The sequence below is a fragment of the Rana temporaria genome, chromosome 3 (genome assembly GCF_905171775.1).
Source record: "Rana temporaria chromosome 3, aRanTem1.1, whole genome shotgun sequence".
NCBI classification, from domain to species: domain Eukaryota; kingdom Metazoa; phylum Chordata; class Amphibia; order Anura; family Ranidae; genus Rana; species Rana temporaria.
In genome coordinates, this window is record NC_053491.1 from 436,481,539 (window position 1) to 436,507,983 (window position 26,445).

General features: G+C 42.0%; 1 protein-coding gene across 2 annotated transcripts in view; it reads left to right on the plus strand.

Annotated features, from left to right (window-relative positions):
• Positions 1 to 26,445, plus strand: part of COL5A3 (collagen type V alpha 3 chain) — a 304,770-nt gene that overhangs the window by 195,595 nt on the left and 82,730 nt on the right. The window contains exons 6-11 of one of the 2 annotated variants that reach the window (XM_040346392.1): positions 6,582 to 6,782; positions 13,554 to 13,691; positions 13,771 to 13,929; positions 16,401 to 16,442; positions 16,537 to 16,578; positions 18,107 to 18,169. In XM_040346392.1, the coding sequence (XP_040202326.1) occupies positions 6,582 to 6,782; positions 13,554 to 13,691; positions 13,771 to 13,929; positions 16,401 to 16,442; positions 16,537 to 16,578; positions 18,107 to 18,169 (645 nt within the window). The remainder of the gene's footprint in view (positions 1 to 6,581; positions 6,783 to 13,553; positions 13,692 to 13,770; positions 13,930 to 16,400; positions 16,443 to 16,536; positions 16,579 to 18,106; positions 18,170 to 26,445) is intronic. The other variant, XM_040346393.1, reaches the window with a different exon arrangement.

Below are 26,445 nucleotides of genomic sequence, written 5' to 3' on the forward strand. Positions count from 1 at the left end.
TGATAATACACGAAAAAAGCAAGCGTGCGCTCAGCAGCCAACATACGCCCGGCTAAACAGAGAGGATGACATTGGTTCCCACCAAGCAGAGCAGGCGTGAAATGGAAAAGGTTCTTGGCAGGGGCAGACACCATGCTCTTTGCCAGGATTTTCATTCAGCAGATGGGATGTCCAGGACACCACAGCTGGAAGAGTAACAGCTGGGCCAAAGGGCTGGGTCTCGATGTGTATCATTCACATGAGTGTGACTCACGGCACTGGCATGTACGGCTGTGGAGGCAGCAAGGAAAACCAGGCCTGGCAGATGTGTCATCAGCACCCCTGGGGAACAGGCCCCATCATCTCATAGCTCAGCACTATTCAGGCTCCACATCCTATCCATCACAGTGATGAATTCATAAAAAGGCTGGATCACTGCTGCAAACACTAACAGGATTTCGCAGATGGAAAAACAGATTAATGTTGGATTACTCAGTATCATTTGTAGAGTTCGATTCCCTAAAAAGTAAAACTTTCATAAATATCTCACTGTTGAAGGATATCTCTGCTTCGAGTATTCATAGTTGGTTAGCTCCTTGGCCGGTCAGTTTCTTGGCCTGTTCACATGACCTCTGCTCCAGCACCCAAAATGTTGATGGAGGAGCATTAAGATGTATAATGAAAAACCCTACATATTAGGAAAGAAGAGAAGAAATTACACATGAGCAAATATAAACCAATCCTGGAATTGGAAGGATCGGATGACTCTACTTTACAATGTAGTACCCGGATATGCTTCAAGCTTTGCTGACCTCTTCAGATCAGGGAAATCTTTGACTGTGAATAGTAAAACAACAACAAGAAGGGAGCCCCGTTTTCCTGCAAAACCTTTAGTATTGTTTAAATAAAAATAACATACAGTAAAAACTTGGACTGAGAGCATAATTCGTTCCAGAAACATGCTTGTAATCCAAAGCACTTGTATATCAAAGCGAATTTCCCCATAAGAAATAATGGAAACTCAAATGATTTGTTCCACAACCATTTATTCATAGGTCCTTCAGTTTATAGTCCATATAAAAAGATTATAGGTTGTGTAACCATAAAATGTCCATCCACAAATGGAAGCTCCACAAAGGGGATTAGAAGCAAAATCCAGCAGAAGCTACAGAGTATAAATGAGAACAGAGGCGGCTTTAAGGCCCCTTCCACACTGGGGCAGGAGGTGCGGTGGCGGTAAAGCGCCGCTATTTTTAGCGCCGCTTTACCGTTGGATCTGCGGCGGTATTTTGCCACTAGCGGTGCGGTTTTACCCCCCGCTAGCCGCCAAAAAAGTGTTAATACCGCCGGCAATGCGCCTCTGCAGAGGCGCATTGCTGGCGGTATAGCCACGCTGTCCCATTGATTTCAATGGGTGGGAGCAGTGAAGGAGCGGTATACACACCGCTCCAAAGATGCAGTGAGCAGGACTTTTTTTTCTCTTGGGGCTTTCACACTGGAGAAAAGGCACATCCCCTCCAATTATGAGGCCCATACCAATCATATTGCTTTACCACATAAGACAACCCTATGTGGGAGTTATATTCCACTTGAATTTTGCTGTTATAAACAATTTTGAACAATATGTTTGCTCTGTATACACAATTAGTATGACTGAAGAGATTTATCACAACTACTGTCATACGACAAGCACAACGTGTAACTTTCTCAGACTGTGCTCACCCTAGCAGAATGTCTAGCTAAGCCAGGAGGTCAGTCACATTCTGACAGTGTCCCTCTCTCCTCTACACCTGCTGGGTACAGGCCACACAGGAAAAGGTTTCTCTGGTTCTCAGCTTACCACACCATTAGACATGCACTGGGGAATCCTCCCTGCCAAGATTTATGTATGAAACATCCCAGATCAGAACTATGACAGCCATGCATTCTCTGTTCTGCTCCTGCTGGATCATAGACACTTCTAATCATCTTTCTTGCTTCATTTACTGGTATGCCTTCTGTGGTATACTGTAATATATTTTAATGCTGACAACAGTGGCCCGAATTCACGTACGAGTTACGCCGGCGTATCTCCAGATACGCCGTCGTAACTCTGAGTCTGTGCCGTCGTATCTATGCGCCTGATTCTTAGAATCAGTTACACATAGATTTGTATTAGATCCAACCGGCGTAAGTCTCTTACGCCGTAATATCTCAACAGGATATTTACGCTGGCTGCTAGGGGCGTGTACGCTGATTTACGCCTAGAAATATGTAAATCTGCTAGATACGCCAATTCACGAACGTACGCCCGGCCGACGCAGTATAGATATGCCGTTTAGGTTAGGCTTTTCCCAGCGTAAAGTTACCCCTGCTATATGAGGTGTACATGAGCTTACCAATGTTAAGTATGGGCGTCGTTCCCACGTCAAATTTTGAAAATTTTACGTTGTTTGCGTAAGTCGTTTGCGAATAGGGCTGGGCGTCATTTACGTTCATGTTGAAAGCATTGGCTTCTTGCGGGTTAATTTGAAGCATGCGCACTGGGATACTTTCACGGACGGCACATGCGCCGTTCGTAAAAAGCGTCATTTACGTGGGGTCACATTAAATTTAAATAACACACGCCCACATCTACCACATTTGAATTAGGCGGGCTTACGCGAGAATACAGCACTTGCCTGTCAAAGTTGTGGAGGCGTAACGTAAATAGGATACGTTACGCCCGCACAAAGATACGCGATTCTACGTGAATCCGGGGTAGTATATCTATCTCAGATATATAGGTACGTGACAGGTAAAGTGCGACTTCAGATAAAACATTTTTGTTAGGTTTGGATGGATTGGAAACGTTTAGAAGGTCTGCCAGTTTGTATAGCTGTCTATGTCCCCACTGGGAAGATTAGTCTACAATTCCTGTCCCCAAAATGGACTTTGGCTATTATCAACTGTACAGATGTCATCATTGGAAAAATATGTACTCTACTTATGTTTCGTGACAACTGTAAAATTTTGGATACTCTGTACTTGTCCCCAGTGGCCAAACAAGAAGTGAGAACCATACCCAAAATAAGAACAGTTTTAACCTGTAAAGGTAAAATTTGGGATTTTCCTGCACTTTTTTTTGCTCATGGTGACAATGGTCCCAGGACAAGAATGGGGTTAGATTTTCTGAACTGAAGAGAAAACAATGAAATCCTGACAAATGCAATAGCATTTGCATACTGGAAAACAAGAAGAAAATTGGCTGGAATTATACTTAAAATTAGTGTGAATTCAAAGGCCAGAAAGTCCAGTCTAGGAACAAACAGTTACTTAAAGGAAGCCAGAGAATGACTGCTTCCATTGAAATGCTCAAATGCACAGCAATTTTTTAACTTTCAAGAATTTCGTTAAAGTTTCAAAATACAATTCAACGTAAATAATTGTGACAATTAGAGCAAGCATCCATATAACATTGATCCTCTGTTGAAACAAGAATACTAGAAAAAGTAACTCAGCATACAAGCATCATTTTATGTGTATAGGTTCCAGCTTACTTCCCATGACATAGTTTTATAGTCACTATATAGCAGCTACCAACAGCAAAAAACTGCCACAATATCCAGGAAATACACTGTTAAATATGCAGAGGAAGAAAAGAATAAAGGAAAAAAGAAGTCAGAGAAGAGGAAATAGAGAAATTCCAGAGCAATTTTAAAAGCATTCAGATATGTCTCCAAGACGGACATAGGTCTTTGTGCATTTAACAAGTCCATAGGCGCCAAACTTTTTCAAAGCGCCTACCAGTATTACTCACAATGCCAGCAAGTTTTTGGATCCTGGGTACCTTCTGCTGTACCTGAGACAGGGGAACTAAAGCCTTTTTCCACAACCTATCTATTGTCAATTTAGCCACCAAGAAAATGAAAAATAACAATCTTTGGACATCATGGGAGATAAATGGCTCATTCAGAAGAGCAATAAGAGGAGATTGTGGTATTGAAACTACAGTAAACCATCTTACCTGTTCCAAATCCTCTAATTCTAGTGCATTCTTACCATATATGATCCATAGAACATTGGAGGTGACATCTCCAAAAACATAGAGGTGAGGAGTTCTGAAAGTGTTTTGAAAGACGATGAGGAACTAGATACCATCTAGTGAAGACTTTAACATTAGCTTAAATCAGTGAGATTTTCAGAATGCCCCTATAGGATAATTGGAAATAATTGTGGAAAAACTCCAGCACCTTCTTAGATGCCAGATCTATATCCCACTCTCTCATATAGGATAATTTGGTTGGAATGTTAAGCAAGAGCCCATAGGTGGTAGAAATTCCTCCTCTATGGCCGAAGTCCTGTGTACACTATTTCTCGTAGAGGAATGTAAAAAATGGGACAAAGGCAATTTCAGGTTATCTCAACCATGTTGTGAAGTAAACAGTCCAATAGGAATAAAGTAGTGACCAATTCGGTACATTCCCTTGTTCAGCCACCATCGAAAAGCCTTTGAGTCCAAACCGAGAGGGAGGCTGGGTTGTTAAAATGGTGTGGTAATGGATGAATCTAAGAAATTAGATTTTCATTATTCTGCATTTATCCCAGCAAAGTAATGCACAGTGTTGGGACCAGCATAACTGGTCTATGCTTTGCAGGTTTCCACTTTAAAGTGGTTGTAAAGGCTAATGTTTTTTTTACCTTAATGCATTCTCTGCATTAGGGTAAAAATCCCTCCAAGATTAGCTCCCCCAGCCCCAATACATACTTACCTGAGCCCAATCTCGATCCAGCATTGTGCCTGAGAGCAGCATTGCTGCACTCTCGCTCTCTCTCATTCTCCTCACTGAACATTTAGGCAGCAGTGGGGACCATTGGCTCCTGTTGCTATCAATCAAATGCTGTGAGGGGAGCAGGAGGTGGGACCAGGCCATGCTATGTGTGTCTATAGACGCTTCAAGTAGTCCAAAGTTTATGGGCCTTCTGCCTGTCATTCCATAGAGACCCAATCGGGTCTCTCCTTGTGTAAATAAATCAGAGACAGCTGGGTTAACTTGGCAGCCTGATAATATGGCACACGATTTGGAAGTCCAAGGCCTCCTTTAGATCTGGAAGAGAACAACACTTGTTTTGAGAACCCTGTCCCTGCCCAGGAGCAATTTTATAGGGCCATTGGCTACTTGCCATTAACTTCTTGAGTTTTTTATAACCTTCCTAATGGCGAGTAAACCAGGTTGGTCAACTTATATTCACACCTTTCACATTTTACAAGTGGATGGTCTGTAGCTGGTCGTAAAGTCCTTTCCTTCTGCAGCACAAATCAAGTATTATCGGGACCAAAAATGGTTCTAATTATTAATGCACAGCCTGTTTTGTCCTCCCAGTAGTATGTGTACACATAAAAGATCAGTCTACATCCAGCCAACAAATACTATATTAATATTTTATCTTTGGGAAAAGTCAATAAGCATACTTCCTCTACTTTGCCGTATTCAGCCCTGATACCCTAGGTGCAGGGCTAGTGCCTATTATCAGTGTAAATCAGCACAAGAATGGGTTCACTATATCCCTCTTTCCAAACAACATGACAAGCAGCAAGTATTTCCATATATATATATATATATATATATATATATATATATATATATATGTGTGCATTTTTTATTTGGTAAATTGCCTGCCAGCATTTGCAGCCATATTTAACCATATTGATCTTGTTATATGTTTTAGACGGCCAACAAAAATTGCATTTCACCTGCAAAAAAAATAAAATACCGACTATCACACTATTACTGTACATAAAATGTAAAAAAAGCCTATTCTTCACATTTGTTTATCACTTTATGATTTTTACCTACAGGTAAGCCTATAATAAGGCTTACATGTGGGTATAAAGAATATCTCCTAAACCTGTACGGTTTAGGAGATATTCCTCCCGCAATGTGCCGCTGATTGCAGCGGCGCATGCGCAGCGGGGATCCTCGGCTAAAGAACTGGCAGCCGCCGGACCTTGCCGAATTGAAGTCTCCCACGCGCATGCGTCTTCGCCGCTCCAGCCAATCACAGCGCTGGAGTGGCGATACCCGGAAGACACGCCGGAGCAAGATGACATCTCGCTCGGCGTGGACCAGGTAAGTTCCTCTCACCTCTTTCCGAGGTAAGTATTTCATAATGAGCTAATATGCGGTGCATACTAGCTCATTATGGCTTTTGCCTTTCAGGTGAAAAAAAATAAATAAAAAATAATCGCGGGTTTACAACCGCTTTAACAAATCTAAGGGTCAGAGATTAATGCCAAACAGAAAAAGGACACGTAATCCCAAGGGTAGAGCAGCAAATCTTTAAATTATTCCTTATTTCTACATATAAACTTTCTCTATTATGTTTTATGGAACCTCTTCTAGCCTTTGACTACTATTTTCTCTATGTATCTGCTTCTTTAATTTATACATCACTTTTTATGGTTGGGTCTACTGTTACTGTTCTTGGTGTATATTCATTGTACTGCTCTTGGTTAATGGTTTTATTTTCCATTTACTGGTGTATCCTTTTCACAATTCTTGGTGTATATTAATTGTAATGCTCTTGGTTTATGCTAATTTTCCATTTACTGGTGTCTCCTTTTCACATTCCTCTTGCTGAAGCCTCTCTTGGCCCAACAGCCCACCCCGGAACCTGCCCCTCGCAAAAAGGGCAAGGGGAAAGGTAAAAAGAAGGATAGAAAGGGCAAAAAGAAGAAGAAAAAGTCTGTAGTTGAGCAGACAGAGCCGGTGCCCACTACTGTCATAAGCACAACACAAGGATTTACTACCTCAACTGCTACAGAGCCAGTCACTCTCTTCATGGTAACCACCTGTATGACCACATCATGCCAATATGCTTGTCGGTCTCCAGTGGAGACTGTCAGGGATCCTTCATTGTGGCTGATATTAATCATTAACATCATGAAGCTTTCAGAACATTTTCCATGATCTCATCCAAAACTAACATCATCTATAGAAATATTCTGGCATTCTGGAATGCTATGTTTATATCATTAGCAATTGCTTTAAGTAATGTTTTTGTATCCAGGCCAAAATGATTTCAGAATTTAGATTTTCAAGTAATCCTGTTAGTGAAGAATTGAGACATGCATCACTTAAATTATCTTTCTGGGTTGAGTTTAGATTGTTATAAACTAAAACCCTAGGACCCACTGCAGTCAGATAACGGCTGAGGTTAGGAGTATGCAGGTCCAATGGTTTAGGTGTGGCACAGCCTAACTTAGGTTTGTAAGGAATCCAAGCTTGGCCTTTAGAAAAGTGTAAATCACAAGATGTTTACACCAAATCAGTATGTCAGGGTATAAACATACACACGAACAGTTAGGAGACTGGAGGAAATCCATCAGAACAGCAGGTAAATTCAAAGTTGAGGTTAAGCAACTCAGAAGCCAAGTGAGGAGGAGACAGCTGTATGCCACAATTAGATGGATCACAACTCGAGGCAACATGTCAATAGGATAAGCAAAATCACAGGATTTGTAATACTAAAACTGAAAAAGAGGTAGACCTCCAGGACCTCCAGATTGAGACATAGCTTCCTTTTTTATAGATTTAAGCAGCAGGTCGGGTACCTTCTATTTGCATGGACCTTCATGCACATACAGCTTCACAAAGTGCACATGTCTACATGTGTGCCACCAGGAAAGCTGGCAAATCACCATAGCTTTGTAGTTAAGTACCTAGGTAAAAGTTTCAACTGGCACAGCTGCATTCTGTTAACAAAGCTATATCTTTTTTTCATTCATGGTAACAAGAAATATTTGACCATTTCCAACTGTGTGCACTGGATTTATAGAGAGTCTGTACAAACAAAATAAAACAGTTTCAGTGGAAAAGTCTCTTATAGTTTCAGTATCTAATTAACTTGACAGGTACAACATGTAAAACTGACTTTAAAGGGGTTGTAAAGGTTTTTTTTTTTTTTTCTAAATAGGTTCCTTAAGCTAGTGCATTGTTGGTTCACTTACCTTTTCCTTCGATTTCCCTTCTTAATGTTTTTTTTTTCTTTGTCTGAATTTCTCACTTCCTGTTTTTCCTCAGTAAGCTTGCCCCATCATCCGAGCGGTGCCGTATTCTAAAAAGAAAGTTGCGGCGCGTAGCGTAAATAGGCCGGCGTAAGCCAGCCTAATTCAAATTGTGAAGAGGTGGGCGTGTGTTATGTAAATTAACCCTGACCCAGCATGCGCCGTCCTTGGAATTTCCCAGTGTGCATTGCTCCAAAGTACGCCGCAAGGACGTCATTGGTTTCGACGTGAACGTAAATGACGTCCAGCCCCATTCACGGACGACTTACGCAAACGACGTAAATTTTTCAAATTTCGTCGCGGGATCGACGGCCATACTTAACATTGGTACGCCGCATATATGCCTCATATAGCAGGGGTAACTTTACGCCGGGAAAAGCCTAACGTAAACGGCGTAACTGTACTGCGTCGGCCGGGCGTACGTTCGTGAATTCGTGTATCTAGCTTATTTACATATTCTAGGCGTAAATCTGCGTACACCCCCCTTGCGGCCAGCGTAAATATGCAGTTAAGATCCGACGGCGTAAGAGACTTATGCCGGTCGGATCAAACAGAAATCTATGCGTAACTGATTCTATGAATCAGGCGCATAGATACGACCGGCCAGACTCAGAGATACGACGGCGTATCTGGAGATCCGCCATCGTATCTCCTTTGTGAATCTACCCCTTAGAAGGGAAATGGAAGGAAAAGTTAAGTAAACCAAAAATGCACTAGCTTAACCTATTTCAAAAATAAAAAACAAACCTTTACAACCCCTTTAAACTCAATGTTCCAGTAATAGGACTGCCCGGTTTTTCCATAGACCACAGTCTTAACTGTAAGCACAATGTTTGTGGACGTTAATGAAGGGCGTTTTTTCCTCAAAACATCGTACACTTTAGGAAGGCTTTTGTCTAGAAAAATGCATCTGATAACACAGTTGTAAATAACAAAGGGACGATATAAAAAGGGGGGGGGGGGTATCCAGGATCAACCACGTAATAATGAAGTTTGAATAAATCACAATCCAGAAAATTATACGAGCTGTGTCAGCTGCTAACATACCTATTCATACAATGATTGCAGGACAGTGGCAGGTGCAGTCCACGTGACCAGGGAAGGCATATACAAAGAACAGGCAGTTGAATAGTAAAAAATCACAGCTTTATTCAAAAATTGCACATGTTAAAGACAAAATACAAAAACAATTACCATCACCCAAGTACAAGTTAAAATTAGACAACGTGGTCTATGATCAGGTACTAGCAGCTGCGCTCACTTGCATACAAACAACCACTTACACCATGGTATGGTGCAGACATTAGGGTCCAGGAAACAGGTATAACAGCAACTACCACTTCTGGACGGAGTGATCGTGGATAGAACTAGCTGTCAGCTCATGAATGACTCGAGCAAATCACAGGTTCTGGGCAATTGCAATGTAGGTAGGAGTGAAAATGTAGTAGCAAGGTAGATGTAATAGGCCAATGAACATGAAGAAGTTCCCTTTAGATATAGACAGGCTTGAGAACAAACACTTCAGCACTTTACACCCAGGCCAAGTAAATAGAGACTGCTGCTCCTGAGTAATGCCTGCTGAAACAGCCAAATTTCAATCCATGTATGGCCATCTTAAGTCATGCTAATTATTTTGTTGGAATGCAAAAAAAAAGAAGTGCAATAGGCTGATATACATTCTTAGAGAAAACATTTCCCCAGCCTCCTTCCGATGTGGCTCACTTGACCAAAAGCCCAAGCTTTAATCACATAATATCTACAGAGAGATGAAGGGTCAGCTTATCTGAACCCTGATTCTTTCTTTCAGAAGTGAGCTTATGACCACATTTTTAGCATATTAGGTTTTGTAATTACGCTGCTAACTTGGCAGCATTTTAACATTTGAACATAGATCCACCTATGAGATGATAGAATTTAAGCCTAAAGCCGGTGTTTCGTCAGATTAGGCGACCCGGCAGAATTTGTAACGTAAGTGACGTTTCGTTGCCGCCATCTTGCTACACCCTGCACTCGTCCACAGTAAGTATATAGTGAGAAGGCGGCAAGCGGACATCTTGTTACACCCACCGGAGTCTTGTATTTTACACTTATTTGTAACAGTAAACTGAGCTTATATAGTGAAATTCAGTATTTTGAAATCCCTCAGACTGTTTTGATGCTGATTTTTCAAAGCAGTAGTGTTCTGTCAGATTAGCAAACTGAGATCAGCAGGCTTGCCACTACTTTTAAAATGCAACATATAAACAGTCAGATGGCTTTTAATACTGCATTTCTTTTACTGTTAAAAAAAAAAAATACTGCATTTCACTATAAAAGCTATGCTTTGTTTACTTCCGTGGGTGTAACAAGTCCACTTGCAGTCTTCTCACTGTATTCTTACTGTGGACAAGTGTGGGGTGTAGCAAGATGGCGGCAGCGGCGGCGGAGGAGCGTCACTTCTGACGAAACACCAGCTATATACTAGAAGATTTTCGAAGGTTTGTATGAACATTCATACAAAAATTCTTATCAGTACATTTGATGACGTGACACATATTATTCAAAAGTAGGGATGAGCCCAACACCCCCCCCCAGTTCGGTTCGCACCAGAACCTTCGAACGGACCGACTGTTCGCGCAAACATTTAGAACTCCATTGACGTCCTTGGGACTCGAACGTTCGAATTCAAAAGTGCTAATTTTAAAGCCTAATATGCAAGTTGTTGTTGTAAAATGTGTTTGAGAACCCGGGTCTTTTCCCAGGGAACATGTATCAATGGAAAAAAAAGTTTTAAAAACTGTATTTTTTTCTGGAGCAGTGATTTTAATGATGCTTAAAGTGAAAGAAAAAAATTAAAAATTCCTTTAAATATCGTACCTGCTGGGTGTCTATAGTATTCCTGTGAAGTGGCACGTGTTTAGAACTGAGTGTGGGGCGTGTACTAAACCTCCTGAGCCATAATTGGCCAAAGCCACCCTGGCTTTGGCCAATTATGGCTCTCCGTTTTTTGCAAGCTGTGATTGACCAAGCATGCGGGTCATAGTGCATGCTTGGCCAATCATCAGCCAGCAATGCACTGCGATGCTGCAGTGAATCATGGGCCGTGACATGCCACACGAATTTGGCGCGAACGGCCCAAAGCGTTCGTAATTCGATGAACGATCGAACATATGATGTTCGAGTCGAACATTAGTTTGACTCTAATACGAAGCTCATCCCTATTCAAAAGTACATGTTTGCTTTTTTCGTTTGAATTTGGAGTGCATGGACTTTCCCAAACAAAAGCAATATGTCAATTTGACTCCACTAACATTTCGAAAAATCAGTTGAACATTCTGAAAATGAAAATGCTGGAGCAAAATTTTGCTAGTCTATGGCCAGCTTAAGCCCGATTCAGAAATAATACACTCTGCAATTGTATATAAAGATCAAAAGGTATCCTGGTCACATTACAGAAGTAAAAAAAATTAAAATGTTTAGTTGTATATTTAAGACCAGCTCTTTGTTAGTAGACCACCTGCAAAGAGTTAATTGGGGGTTGCCAGACAAAGCTGACCATTCCATGATTTATGATGGCAATCTCTGCCAGCTTTCATCCATAACATTTGCTTTTTCACAACATGACATCTGTTTTCCACCCTCTCATCCTGGCACTAACTTCTCCTAAAAAGCTTGTCATTAGCTAAAACCCATCTAATTTCATCCCTGCGCTCATGACATCCATTGATGTATCTGTGCCCCGCGTCTTGGGCCGGGCCCTTTCTGCAAGGAGCCTGTTGTGGCAAGACTCTGGTCACCTCTGCAACAACTGGCAGCTGACCATTTTCCACTGCAGTAAACCTTTTCCTAAATGAGGAAAAATTAGAACAGATGTTACCATAGCAAATACAGTAATTCTTCCTATTGCAAAGCAGCATAGTGACACCCTTACTGACATATTCATAAAGAATGCCATGGAATATACACTTCCCACCAGAAGATGACATGTTTATAAAAAGTGGAGTTAAGGGAACGCCGTGGTGAGCCCAGTAGCAGTCAGTTAGCATTGATATTTCAGTCTGGCAAAATTACAGCAGGACTGTGATTGGCTGCAATGGCTATTGATAATGTAATGGTAAAGTCAGAGTCAACAGTTGAAGATAATCCAGACATGATAAAAGTGACTGGATTTAAAACAGAAAAAAGCATTTTTGCTTGCTCGTGATTGTATGATGGAACTCAGCAGAGTTTTACCACATTCACTAAGCTCTGAATGCAACTGTACTTGTAAAGTGCACAGTCTATTTGCCTTTGGAAAATCCACCCCAAGGGAAAGATTATGGTTGCAACTTTTCTGATGACTGCAGTATGTCAGAGTAAAGTCAACATCACTGCAAACAGTCCTTACAAAATGCAGTGTCAACTAGACATGTGCATTCGTTCTCGTCCGAATGCATTTTCGTCCGAATTTCTGGGATTTTCATGTTCGTTTTAACAAACGATAACAAACGCGCAGAACCCAAAATCTGAAAGATCCGAAATAAAAAAAATGCTTTATTTTTGTTTCATTTCGACAACAGTTCGATATAGATAGAAGATTCGTCATGACGGTGACAATAGCAATCTGTGTCTATCAAACCTGTGGTTGAATGTGTCTAACCTAACTCTATTAGTTTCGATTATTCGACACAGAGAGAAAAGATTAGATATAATAGAGACGTGAATAAGTACGACGAAGCAGCTAAAAACATACGATCGCTGCGAGCGGACATTTATGGTCGAATGCTCCGCCCATAAGCTATAGAAGAATTCTAATGTTGGTTGACTAGTAATAATAATTAATAAATATAATTATTACTAGTCATACAACATTAAAATTTTACTATAGCTTGTGAGCGGCAGAGCATTCAGCCGGAAATGTACGATTGCCGTATCGTACAGTTTAGAATCTTCTTAGAACATTCGACAGACACCATAAGCCTTCAATTGACAGATTAGACCTTAAGCCTAGGTTCACATTGGAGCGATTTGTCATGCGATTTGAGAGATCAAATCGCATGACAAGTCGCAGCCTATTGGTGGCAATGGCACTGTTGCAATCGGTGCGACACCGATTTTGCGGCACCACACCGATTTGCAAAAGTAGTTCCTGCACTACTTTTGCCGATTTCAGGTGCGATTTCTATAGACATCTGTGTATGAAGCCACACAAATGTCTATCAAGTAGCACCTGAAATCGCGCTGACCTTGCTACTTTGAAATCGCGCTACTTCAAGTAAAGTAGCACGATTTCAAAGTAGCATCAGTGTGAACCAGGGCTAAATAAAATATAAATTAATTTTGGGAGTAACTAAATACATTTATTTTTCGGACGAAACCAAAATTCGGAAACAAAATATTTCAGTGTGCACATGTCTAGGGTCAACTAGAAACATCCAGATGTAGCACAGATAGACATCTCATATGCTGTCCCATCACTTGTTGCTGAGGTCACCTTGATATGCCAGCTGAGCTCCTGCCAGAAACTATTCAGCCCTAATTGTTTCATACGCAATAAAAATAACTTATTCTTCTTTTTAAATCACCAAAGACAGAAACAAAACCAAAGCCTACAGAAGACCCCCTTTTCTCAGAATATGAATTTCCAGACTACTTGTACACACCGTCACCTGAAGAAGACATCACCGTGTCCACCGTAACCGTCAGCGTCAATGCGACTGACTATGAGGTAATGTACAGACTTATCCATATATGTTGTGATTTATGTAACATCAATTTCATGATTCTATTATGGCTGTCCCCCATAGGACATGACTGAAGAGTATGTGACCGGAGAAGAGGAAGATAACCGAAAACCAGATGACTATGAGATGAGAGAGTATGACGAAGAGGACTTTGATGAAGGAGACGACAGATATGGTCCTCAGGAGCGTGGTACAGTGCAGACCAAGGAAACTGAACCTCAGGTAATGAGTTATACTGTATATTATAAATCATTACCTGTAAATATTGGCGTTCTTGCTTCAAGTTGTGAGTGATGATGGATAGGTCAATAGTCATAATCTGAACTTCTGTATTTATCCACATTATTTTATATACCTGTTGACAGTCTGAAATACAAGCAAGACTGGGCATGTCTTCTCCAAACCTACCTAAGCGTTGATCTAAGATGTCTTTCTCTGCAGAAAGAGTACAACATTGCCTTCTCAAAGCAGAAGGTACTATCCACATAGTATTGCTCTTATCGCATATCCAAAAATAAGTTGGTAGAGCCATGCCAAGTGTTCCTTCTGTTCTTAGAGTCAGCTGTACATCCAGAACTACTAAATGATTGTACAGGTACAGCCTTAAAGTGTTTGTTACCCCAACACTTCATAATCCTGATATGTGCCTGCTGTACCATGTACTTTTATGAGAATGTATCCTGTTCTCTTTGTATTGCTTCCTTTATGTGAAATCCCTGGTGTTGCTGCCAGTCCCTCTGTTTTCCTATTAAAAACCAACCACACCAAGCAGGATAGCATACCCTGGTCAGTTCTCTAGCTATAAAATAGATAAAGGTCACACTATTCAATCATGTATATACAAATGTAAAAATTAGATGATTAGAACAGTCCACAATTGATGTGAAAATAAATTGTGATGTCAATCTCCACCATCCACCACCATAGTGATCTTAAATATCAATGCCTCCACCAACAGCTGAAAGGCTTGCTTACCAGCTCCTATTGATCCCTCATTACAAGGTATCGTTAGCTCTTGTGGTTTTAGCCCAGCCAAGGTTTTTCTCCAGGTCCAGATGATCTCCCAACAAGATCACCCCTTGGCGCTGTATAAGATGTGAAGATTTCTCACTCAGGTTCCAGGTGATGCATCTCCTCCGTCCGGAGGAAACACAAGTCTTTTTACAAAGTGATTGTTTACAATCTCTTTAATAGAGGGTCAGGTATCTAACATACTGTACATACAGCACTTTCAACCTTCCTAACTCTCATCAAAGTAAAGCATAGTAGAGACTTTTTAAAGAAGAAGGTATTTGTAGGTCTCACTTCTATCACCAATAACAAAAATAAGGGGCTTTATTTTAGAATAGTGGGAAGACCCGGAAAAAAACAATAGCACATACCCTAGAGATTTATTTACTAAAACTGGAGAATGCAAAATCTGGTGTAACTGTGCATGGTAGCCAATCAGCTTCTAACTTCAGCTTGTTCAATTAAAGGGGTTGCAAATGCCCCCCCCCCCCGCCTGTCTTACTTACCTGAGCCCCTTCACCTTCTTTGGCGTGGACATGCCATCCTTCTCTTCACGGAGTCCCTGCTTTGATTGGATAGATTGATAGCAGCGCAGCCATTGGCTCCCGCTGCTGTCAATCAAATCCAATGACGCCGGGTTGGGGCCAAGCCATACATTCAGCTTCTATGGACGCCGAATGAATGACTCACGAACGCACCCGCAAGGTAACCCCCTCGGGAGAGCTCTTCTCCTAGGGGGTTATCTAATGTGGGGAGGAGCTGCGAGAGCCAAAGAGGGACCCCAGAAGAGGATGTTCGGGGGCCACTCTGTCCAAAACGAGCTGCACAGTGGAGGTAAGTATGACATGTTTGTGATTTAAAAAAACAAAGCTTTAGCCCTGGTACACACTGGGTACGATTTGGAACGATTTGAGATGCGATTTGACATGTCAAATCGCATCTCAAATCGGCGGCAATTGTCGGCAATGGCATTGTCCTAATCAGTGCGACGCCGCATCTGCGATTTCAAAAAGTAGTTCCTGTACTACTTTTTGCGATTTCGGGCAGCGATTTACATTAAATTGCGGCCGAAATCGCGGCAAAATCGCGGCAAAATCGCGCATTTTACCGCGATTTTGAATTCGCAGCAGTGTGAACCTAGGCTGAGTATCACTTTAAGCTTTGACAATAAAACCTGAAAGCTGATTGATTTCTATGCACAGTTTTTTTGGTTTCTTTTGGCCCACCTCACCAAAACCTGTTGGATTATAACTATATGTATGTATGTATGTATGTAATTCTCTTTAGTGAAAGCCATGAAAGGCATGGCTTCTGTGGAGTAGAACTTTGGGAACATCAAAACTCCACAACTTCTGAGGAGCTTTATCAAAGCAAGCAATTCTGCAGTAAAACACTTCAATAAAAAATAATAAAAAAAAAAAAATCTTCTATGTATGATATTTAAACCTCACAATACGGTAACCGCTTCAGGTATGAAGATGATTCCCCCAGAGTTCGCTCTCCATCTAGAACTGCTGCTTTATGGTAAAGTTGCAGGAACTGAATTTCACCACCCATTATTCAAGTAAAAATCAAAATATAAAGTGTTACCCCTTAGATAATGTTGCCTGCTGGTTATAGTATATGCATGTGGGTGTGTTTGCTTTTTAGTCTAATTTCCTATTTTTACTGTTTTTGCTTAGAGCTTGAAGGGAGAGAAAGGAGAGCCCGCCATAGTGGAGCCTGTGAGTAGAATTACGCCAACGGCATCATGACTCATTTCTGATGGTACAGTCTTAAATGTAAGTCCTGGTGAAAATGATTTCATTCTTGTTTCAGGGCACCGTGATTGAGGGTCCGATAGGATTCCCTGGGCACGCGGTACGTATAACAGGTTAAAGGACTGTCATTAAAAATATTTTAAAAAATGTTTGTGTACATAGCATTTTATCTATGTATTCAATGTATTGCGTTTTATACGGTCCTGCTAAATGCAACTTTTCTTATTTAAAGGAGTTGTAAAGGAAAAAAAAAATTTGCCTAAAATTAAAGTCTGCAAGGTAGACAGACAGAATAGTGTAATGATTCTGTTAAAAAACGAGTAAATACCTATTAAATTCCTTCATCTATATCACCTCCGGCATTCTAGTTTCTGTTCTCTCATTCACTTCCTGGTTTGCATCGCTCGTTCATGTAAGAACTACATTTCCCAGTATGCATTGCGGCACGCACAGTAATTCACACCTCCTTGAGGTCTCTAACAAGTAGAGAGCGTCCTGCCGCACAGATGTAGTTCCCAGGAGGGGGTGAGCACGTTACTGACCACCGCAGTAAACCCTCCCGTCACGGTGGTCAGTAAAATCAGACAAGCAGGAAGTGAACAGAACAGAGAAGAAATAGAGCAACTTCTGAGCAAAAACGAACAATGAAGAAGTGAAAAGAGGAATGTCTGCAGGTAAAGGATGCTTATTATGAATTTTTTTTGTTTACCTTTACAACCCCTTTAAGGACTATACATTGACGCATCCCTTACCAAAGCACAAAAGTATGGATCAGCCCTTAGTGTAGCCTCCATTAACACACACTGAAATTAATTTTCAATGGATTGTCTTTAGCAATATACGAAGAACTCACTAATTAACATTGGTGCCAGTGTTTGGGCAAGGTTTAGGTGTGGGGGAAGACGTAGAGCCAAAAATTGAAGTTATCCCAAAGTAGCAGAGTGCACCCAAGATTAGAGCTTTTTTACTAATAAAGGCCCTGTGGTGCCTTTTTTTAGGCAGTGTTTGTCTTAAACGTTTAAAAAGATTTGCCCTGTTGGCAACTCCAGCAGAAAAAAAATCTTTCCCCCAGCCCTTAAAGGGGTTGTAAAGGTTTGTTTTTTATTTTCTAAATAGGTTCCTTTAAGCTAGTTCATTGTTGGTTCACTTACCTTTTCCTTCGATTTCCCTTCTAAATGTTTTTTTTCTTTGTTTTCTTTGTCTGAATTTCTCACTTCCTGTTCCTCCTCAGTAAGCTGTTGTGGAAAGCTTACTGAGGAGAAACAGGAAGTGAGAAATTCAGGCAAAGAAAAAAAACATTTAGAAGGGAAATGGAAGGAAAAGGTAAGTGAACCAACAATGCACTAGCTTAGAGGGACCTATTTAGAAAATAAAAAATTAACCTTTACAACCCCTTTTACTATGCAAAGCTCTATAACCAGGAAAGAATAGTAAGCCGAGACTGGTGCTCAGACAGGCAAATCTCTCAGAACCCAACTGAAACAAAAATATTGGCATTCCTGTGATATACGGTAAAAGACAATAATATTTCTTATTCTGTGCATTGGTTATTGGCTTTCTACATACGTTTTGCATATTTAATATATGTCACTTTGTAAACTACATTACATTTTATGTGTCCTGTCTAGGGAGAACCAGGACCGGCTGGACCTTCAGGACCTCAAGGACCACTTGGAGATCCAGGTGAAAGGGTAAGAAACTACCTTCATTTACAATTAACTGCATTTAACCTAAATGTAGTAAAAAAAAAAAAAAAACACAGAAAAAGCTTTCCATGAGTGTAGATTAACACAGAGGTGAGTTATCTGATGATCTAATTTCCAAAAATGTTTTTTTTCTTAGGTAATTAGAATATTTAATACATTCATATGATGGGTTTTATTGAAAGCCTTATCAGACTGGTAAACATGTTCCATCAAAATAACACAATGGGGGTTATTTACTAATGGCAAATCTACTTTGCACTACAAGTGGCAGCAGCATTCTCCTCCGGGGTTATCACCTCAGCCCAAAATCTTCCTTGGCTTCTTCAAGTCAAACTTTCAGGCCTCGTACACACGACTGAGAAACTCGACGGGTGAAACACATCGTTTTCCTCGTCGAGTTCCTTGTGAAGCCATCGAGAAACTCGACAAGGCAAGTTTCTCCATTCCTGTCAAGGAAATAGAGAACATGCTCTCTTTTTGGTTCGTTGAGTTTCACGGCCGGTTCCCTCAACAAAAAATGTACACACGACCGGTTTGCTCGGCGAAAAAATATCTCCCAGCAAGTTTCTTGCTGGTTTTTGCCGAGAAACTCGGTCGTGTGTACAAGGCCTAAGTCTAACTTCCCATAGACTTCAATGAGGCCATGCCGCTTGTGTCTCTAGTGATAGAGCATGGTGGCATTCAACCCTTTGAGAGCAAAGGCCTGGTTACCACCTATGCATTTTTTTGTGCATTTTCAGTTTTTCAGAAACAAACTACAGTCCATTTAATATGGTTTCCTACGGGTCATTTTCACATCTGTGCATTTTATGGAAAGGGCCAGGGACTGTTTTCTGTTTTTTGATTCCATAGACTTCAATGGATAAAAACATGTATGTAAAAACGCAAAATGCACCTAGAATATGCAAACTGCAACCTGCATGGGTGTGAACCAGGTCTTACTGTAATGCCGCGTACACACGATCGGATTTTCCGTCGGAAAAACCTTTGATGGTTTTTCTGCCGAAATTGCGCTCAAGCTTGGCTTGCATACAATTTTTGAATGTGTGTACGGGGCATAAGGCCCCTTTCACACTGGAAATCGGCGGTAAAGCGTGGCTATTATTAGTGGTGCTTTACCGTCAATTTCACTGTGTATTCGGCCGCTAGCAGGGTTTCACCCCCTGCTAGTGGCCGAGAAAGGTTTTAAAATTCGCCCCATTTATTTCAATGAGCAGGAGCAGTATACACACCGCTCCTCCACCGCTCCAAAGATGTGGCTAGCAGGACTTTCTTACCGTCCTGCTAGCACACTGCTCCAGTGTGAAAGCATCGAGGCCTTTCACACTGGAGAGACAGCAGCAGCTGTTTCAGGTTGGTTTGCAGGCGCTAATTTTAGCGTTAAAGAGCCTGAAAACTGACCCAGTGTGAAAGGGGTCTAAAGGTGCAGCCAATGCAGAAGACAGTTTTGGGTCTGAGTGTATAATCACTGGAGAAGGCAGCCGCTGTCATGATAAGGTAATTTAGCATCTGAGTGGTTGCAGTTCTAGGTTCATTAGCATACCTCCCAACTTTCTGAGATGGGAATGAGGGACGCCTATCAGCAAAAGTATGCAGGCATAGGACACACCCCTTGCCACGCCCCCTTAAAGGAGAATTGTACAAAAACATACGATTGGTTAAACCCACAAGTGCTTTTTTACCACTACTATTCCTTTATATTGGCTTTTGGAATTTACAAATGCAGCAACTTAGAAATCAGATGAAAGGTTTAGCGCTGGGAAACACTTTTTGATAGATAAAAAGTGCATTTTATATAGATCTGTGTAGATCAGACCAAAATTAGGGACAAATGAGGAGAATGAGGGACAGAGGGACATTGCTTTAAATCAGGGACAGTCCCTCGAAATCAGGGACAGTTGGGAGGTATGCAATAGGTAAGCTGTTAGGAAGGGTGGGCTGTGAATTTTAGGTTAAACATGAACTTTCTCTTTTAAGGGACTTTGAGAAATACCTCAACAGCTGTTGCGTATTAGGAGTTCCCGGAGTGACACAGCTCCTCCTAGTGGCTGAAGATTGATTGCAACAAATGCTGATTTTCAGATACTTGGCTGAAGGAATTTAGACCAGACAATAAAGCACTTCACTAATATTTGGACCTGATCCTTCACGAGTCTCTTTAGGGACATAGCAGTCACATGAAAATAATAAGAACAGTGTCACAATACACGCTGTAATGTTGTCTGTGGATGAAAAAAAATACAGACCTTTCAATCTGTGTGATCATTGCAACATTTGGGTCAGAATAATGCAAAAATTACTATTGTGCACACCAGTGTCGGCTGGTGCTTCTTTTTTTTGGTGGGGGACAAACAACCACCCATCCCCGAGTGACACCTGACCCTCGCCTGCTGTTGGCCAGTGGGTCCAGGACTTACCCTATTGTGGCAGGTGGCAGGCAACGTGTTCCAGCAGCTCGGCTCCAAGTCCTCTCCTCCATGGCAGCTTCCAGCTCCTCTCCTCCTCCTCCTCCTCCTGGGCGTCCAATAGGATCGCCTGTCCTTTCAGCCAATCGGGTGACCAGTGTCAAAACCCACTTCATGATTGGCTGGGAGGAGGATCAGTGTTACAACAGCAAATATTGATTCACTGTTGTAACACACCTGGGTGGGATCGGAGCGCGTTATATATAATATAAGGGTCCAGACGCATGGATAGGGGAGGCAGTGATGGAGAGGGGGGTGGAGCCCGTGCGCCCTTAATGGACAAGCCGCCCCTGGCGTACACATATTTGGTAGTGGTAAGCAAGGACAGCTGGGAACTATGCAATGTTCCTAAAAGTGAAGAGAAAGCCACAATTGTCTGATGGACGTGTTTTGTCGCATAATCCGACCGTGTGTATGCTCCATCAGATAAGTGTTGGCTGAATTAACTGTTAAATGTTGGCTGTTCATGCTCACTAACTGTATGGCAATACGCCGGTTTATCTGATCGTGTGTACACAAGTCCGTCCAACTAAAATCCAAAGTACAAACACGCATGCTTGGAACCAATGCTAAACATCAGACAACAATAGCAGAAGTTACCCAAAGGGAGGTGGTAAAGAGCTGAAAAAACACGTGATTTGGTAAATGTTGGCTGAAAATGTTGTGCCGTGTGTATGCAGAACAAGTCAACGGCCAACGCCCTTCGAACCAAAATCCACGGAAAAGTCCGCTGGAAGTCCGATCGTGTGTACGAGGCTTAAGAGGGGAAATCATTCAATAGCAACATATATAAGAGAGTTTTTGTCCTCAGTTTGTAGATATTTCCTCTCACTTCCTGTTGTGTTTCTGGAATTAAAGGAAAATCTCTCCAGTGAGATACGAAACAGCAAAAATAAACTTACAGACATTTTAACAATTGCCTACCTTATACAAAACTAAAAAAAATGGCTATGCACAATTTTTTAAAGTTGAATTCCAGGTCTGGCTATTTTTACAGTTACAATGGCCCAGTTTGGACAAATACAAGTCTATATGTGGCATACCTGTGGAATCTCTGTAGAAGATGAAAATGACTGTGCCGGTGCTGATGAATTGAGTGATCATCTTCTGTAGTCCTCTGCTGGGGTTCCTGACTCCTCCCCCTTCTATGTTCCTTCCCCCCAAGCTGCTTGGTAAGGGTTATACTCATGTACCCCGTCCCACACTCCTACGTTATAGGATTTGATTGACAGCAAAAGGAACCAATGGCTCCCACTGTTATCAATCTGGCCTGTGAAGAGGGAGAGAGCGGAGAGAGAGAGAGAGCGGAGAGAGAGCTGCTGCTCTCAGGCACAGCAGTGGATCAAGATCGGGCTCAGGTAAGTATAAGATGGGTGAGTGGGGGATCCTGCAGCACAGAAGTTTTTTTACCGTAATGCAGAAAATGCATTAATGGATAAGTTCACCCTTCCTAACGTTACATATTACACCCATATTCAGGTTAATGGTGCAGTACTCTCTAGACAGCTACACTGCAGGAGCCTGTGATTGCACCTGCCGTATGCTTTAAAGGCTCCTAATAAAAAAGGCAGCGCTGAGCAGTTCTCAAAACTGGATGGACAGAAATACACATTTACAATACACAAATACACACGTAGCAAATAGCCTACAAATGTATTTTTTATCGGTGTATTCAGTTGTTTGCCTTGAGTTCAGCTTTAAAAAATAAAGGCTGACCCATCCTTAATGAGCATAGCAGAATGGAGTTGCAGGAAATTCAGGAAGCAAAGACCACAGCCATGATAGATATTAAGCAACCACTACATGATTGAGATTTCCAGCATCTACCCACAGCAGAAGGATGTGTTTTATATGGGATGACCATTTAATCAAGATTTGTTGTAGCTGGAGAACAATGCTATTGTGATAATGTTCTATGTTTATGTTGTTTGTCTAGAGTTCATTATAATGTGTGTTTTGGATCATTCCACCTACCCAGTAGCAAAACCTCCAATAATTAATTGTTTTCGTTTTGGAGTAAGCACAAAAGCGTTAGAACCTCTTTAAAGTTTTTATTCCTACCATACACCCATTGGGGAAATATCCCCTCACCTCCTGTTAAATTAGATTACCAGCCCAAACCTAACTAGCCTTAAAAATGTTTGCTCAACCTCCTAATACCTATGCTGACTAACCTGTGTAAGAAAGATGTACATACTTGCCTATATTGTGCCCTCTAGTGACGCACATGACTCGGCTCCCTTGTGTCAGCTGCAGGGGAGAGGATGGAAAGCCAGCTGGGACATGGGGGCCTATGGGTGATGCCAATGCTCCTGGTTGTCAAGCACTCTCTCCTCTCCCCTGCTGTTGCCACTGACTGACATAGGGGGTCATGTGACCAGACCAGAGTGGACCGAAAATAGGTAAATGTATACCTCTTTTTTACACAGGTTAGATTGCATAGGTGTTATGAGGAGCAACTTTTTGAGATGAGAGCGAGGGACACCTATTAGCAAATGTATGTAGGCATAGGACACACCCTCTGCCACACCCACTTAAAGGAGAATTATACAAAGAAAATATTAGTTGCTTTATTTTTACCACTACTATTCAATTATATTGGCTTTTGAAATTTACAAATGCAGCAATTTATTAATTGGATTAAAGATTTTTACCCTGAGAAACACTTTTTGAAAGATAAAATGTGCATTTTATATACAGTCATATAGAGCAGACCAAAATGAGGGACAAATGCAGAGGAGTGAGGGAATCAGGAAGTAAAGCGTTGCGGCTTCACTTCTCGGTTCCCTACTGCGCATGCGCGAGTCGCACTGCGCGTCCTAACTGGTCCTCGCTGTCTTCTGGGACCTGTGTGTTTCCCAGAAGACAGCGAAGGGACAGGAAGGGGCGTGACCCCCGCAGGAGTCTATGCCTGGAAGTAAGTGCAAATACCTGTGTTATACAGGTGTCTGCACCCTCTTCCCCCCTGAAAGGTGCCAAATGTGACACCGGAGGGGGGGGGGGTTCCAAAAAGTGGAGGTTCCATTTTTGGGTGGACCTCCGCTTTAAGTTGCCCATGGATGAATTGGAACTCGGGCGGTTCAGCAGGGACTAGCCAAATATCAAACCATCTATGGTCATTCTAATGATCAACTTCTGTTGAACGGGACTGTTGAACATTTTTACTCGATCAGCCAATTGGATACAATGGCACAGCGGGGAGGATTCCTCCATTCACCTCACATGTGTGGATTAGAGCAATGTTTCTCAACTCTAGTCCTCAAGTACCCCCAACAGGTCATGTTTTCAATCTTTCCATTATTTTGCACAGGTGATTTGATCAGTTTCACTGCCTTAGTATTTACCACAGCCGTTTCATCTTAGGGAAATCCTAAAAACGTGGCCTGTTGGGGGTACTTGAGGACTGGAGTTGAAAAATATTGGATTAAGGAATACCCCCTCTTTTTTTTTTTTGATCAGCCCTTTGGGGGAGGCATCTATGACCAGCCTTAGCATAGCTCAGCAGGTCAAAGCAAAAAGGGCACTTTCACACGGGCAGTCTGTAAAAAACTGATCCACGGTTTTACCACCCCCCTGGAAGCCCACCTAAATTCTAACATTACATCTGGACAGGGATGTATAAATTAGACGGTCAGGAAGCTTTACTTTGCGGCCACTGCAATTTGAACTTGGTCTACAGAGTTTGACAAGTGGCACCACCTGTCAAAGTCACCAATTGAGATCAATGGGAGTGTGCCGCAACTGTGAGCCGAACACTTGGCTTGCAGTTGCAGTATATTTTTTTGTAGTTTTGTAGAAACGTTACAGACAAAGAAAAAAAAACAACTAACCAGGTGGGATAGCCCATGCAGGGGAGCCCCCGTCAGTGTAATGCCACGTACACACGCTCGGAATTTCCGACAACAAATGTTCGATGGGAGATTTTGGTTGGAAATTCCGACCGTGTGTAGGCCCCATCGGACATTTGTTGTCGGAATTTGTGACAACAAAAATTTGAGAGCTAGTTCTCAAATTTTCTGACAACAAAATTCGTTCTCGTTAATTCTGATCGTGTGCAGACAATTTCCGACGCACAAAATTCCATGCATGCTCTGAATCAAGTACGAGACGGAAGAACTCGTTCTGGTAAAACTAGCGTTCGTAATGGAGATAGCACATTCCTCACACTGTAATGGACTAAAAAGCATGAGGCTAAAAAGCGCAAATCATCTCTCATCATACTTCTACAAACACGACTGGCTATTGAACTTCCCTTTTCTAGTGTCATCGTACGTGTTGTACGTCACCGTGTTATTGACGTTCGGAATTTCCGACAACATTTGTGTGACCGTGTGTATGCAAGACAAGTTTGAGCCAACATCCGTCGGAAAGGTATCCACGGTTTTGTTGTCGGTGTGTCTGATCGTCTGTACGAGGCATAACACAAATACTTATACAAATAGGTGCAACCACTACAAGGCTCTATTTCAGCCAGAAATCAGGGACGCAGCTGTAAAGTTGTGGTTGCAGTATTTTAATACAAAATCCTTAGGATTAAAAAAAAACAGACATTCAGGAGGTGAAAGGATCGCCTCCTAGATGTCTGTCAGCTGCTGCATTACCACCCTTTGAAAATCCACCGGTCAGCACTGCTGCCTATGTGAAAATGTGAAAGAGCCCTAACAAAGAAAGGTTCTGATCTCATTGGCTTACAGGTATTTTCTTACCTATGCTTCATGTTCCGGGGATTGTTTAATCATGAGCATATACTGTACATAATGGCCCGAATTCACAAAGCACTTGCGCCGACGTATCTCCAGATACGCCGCGTAAGTGCAAATATGCGCCGTCGTATTTATGCGCCGGGCTCACAAATGTAAAAAAGCCTAAAACAGGCTTCATCCCACCGACATAACTTGACTACGCCAGCATAGAGTGGGCGCATATTTACGCTGGACGCATTTGGCGCTCCCATTGATTTCCTATTCAAATGTGCAAATGAGGGAGATACGGCGATTCACGAACGTACGTGCGCCCGACGCAGTGCGCGTAAAGTCATACGTCCAGCGTAAAGTTATGCCCCATAAAGGAGGTGTAACTCAGCAGCAGACATGCAAAGGTCTGCACCAGGGAACACAAGCCTGCGTATTTTACGTAGTTTACATTGGACATGAATATGACTAGGCGTAGGTTACGTTCACGCCGTAGGCAGTGATCCGGCGTATCTTAGGCAGTTGTTCCGACGTGATTGTGAGCATATGCACTGGGATGCGTCCACGGGACGGCGCATGCACCGTTTGTTATACGTATCTGTCTGGCGCTCGGCCCATCATTTGCATGGGGTCACGCCTCATTTGCATGGCTCATGCCCACTTCCACTTATGCCGACCTACGCCTTGGAAACCCAGCGCAGATTTGGGAGCATTGGCTTTGTGAATTCAATGCTTGCCTTTCTGCGCTGCGTCGGCGTAGCGTACAGGAGTTACGCTACGGCGGCATAAATGTCCGCCGCTGTCTGTGAATCCGGGCCAATGGCTCTAACTAGTGATCTTAGAGTAGGGCTGGCACAGACAACTAATTAATCTGGATGTCTGGTTTAGGTGGATCAGCTAATTTTCATCATAGAAGTTCTACCAGATTCAGGAATTGATTCAATTGTTAATACATTTCATGTAAATATCTAATCTGCTCTGCCTTTGATAATGTTTTATTACATGGTAAAAACTCAATTACCGAAGATTAGAAGGCCAACAAGTCACAGTTGTTGTGGGGAGGCTTTGATCTATGGAATATGTGAGTGATGTATGACTTTCAGCT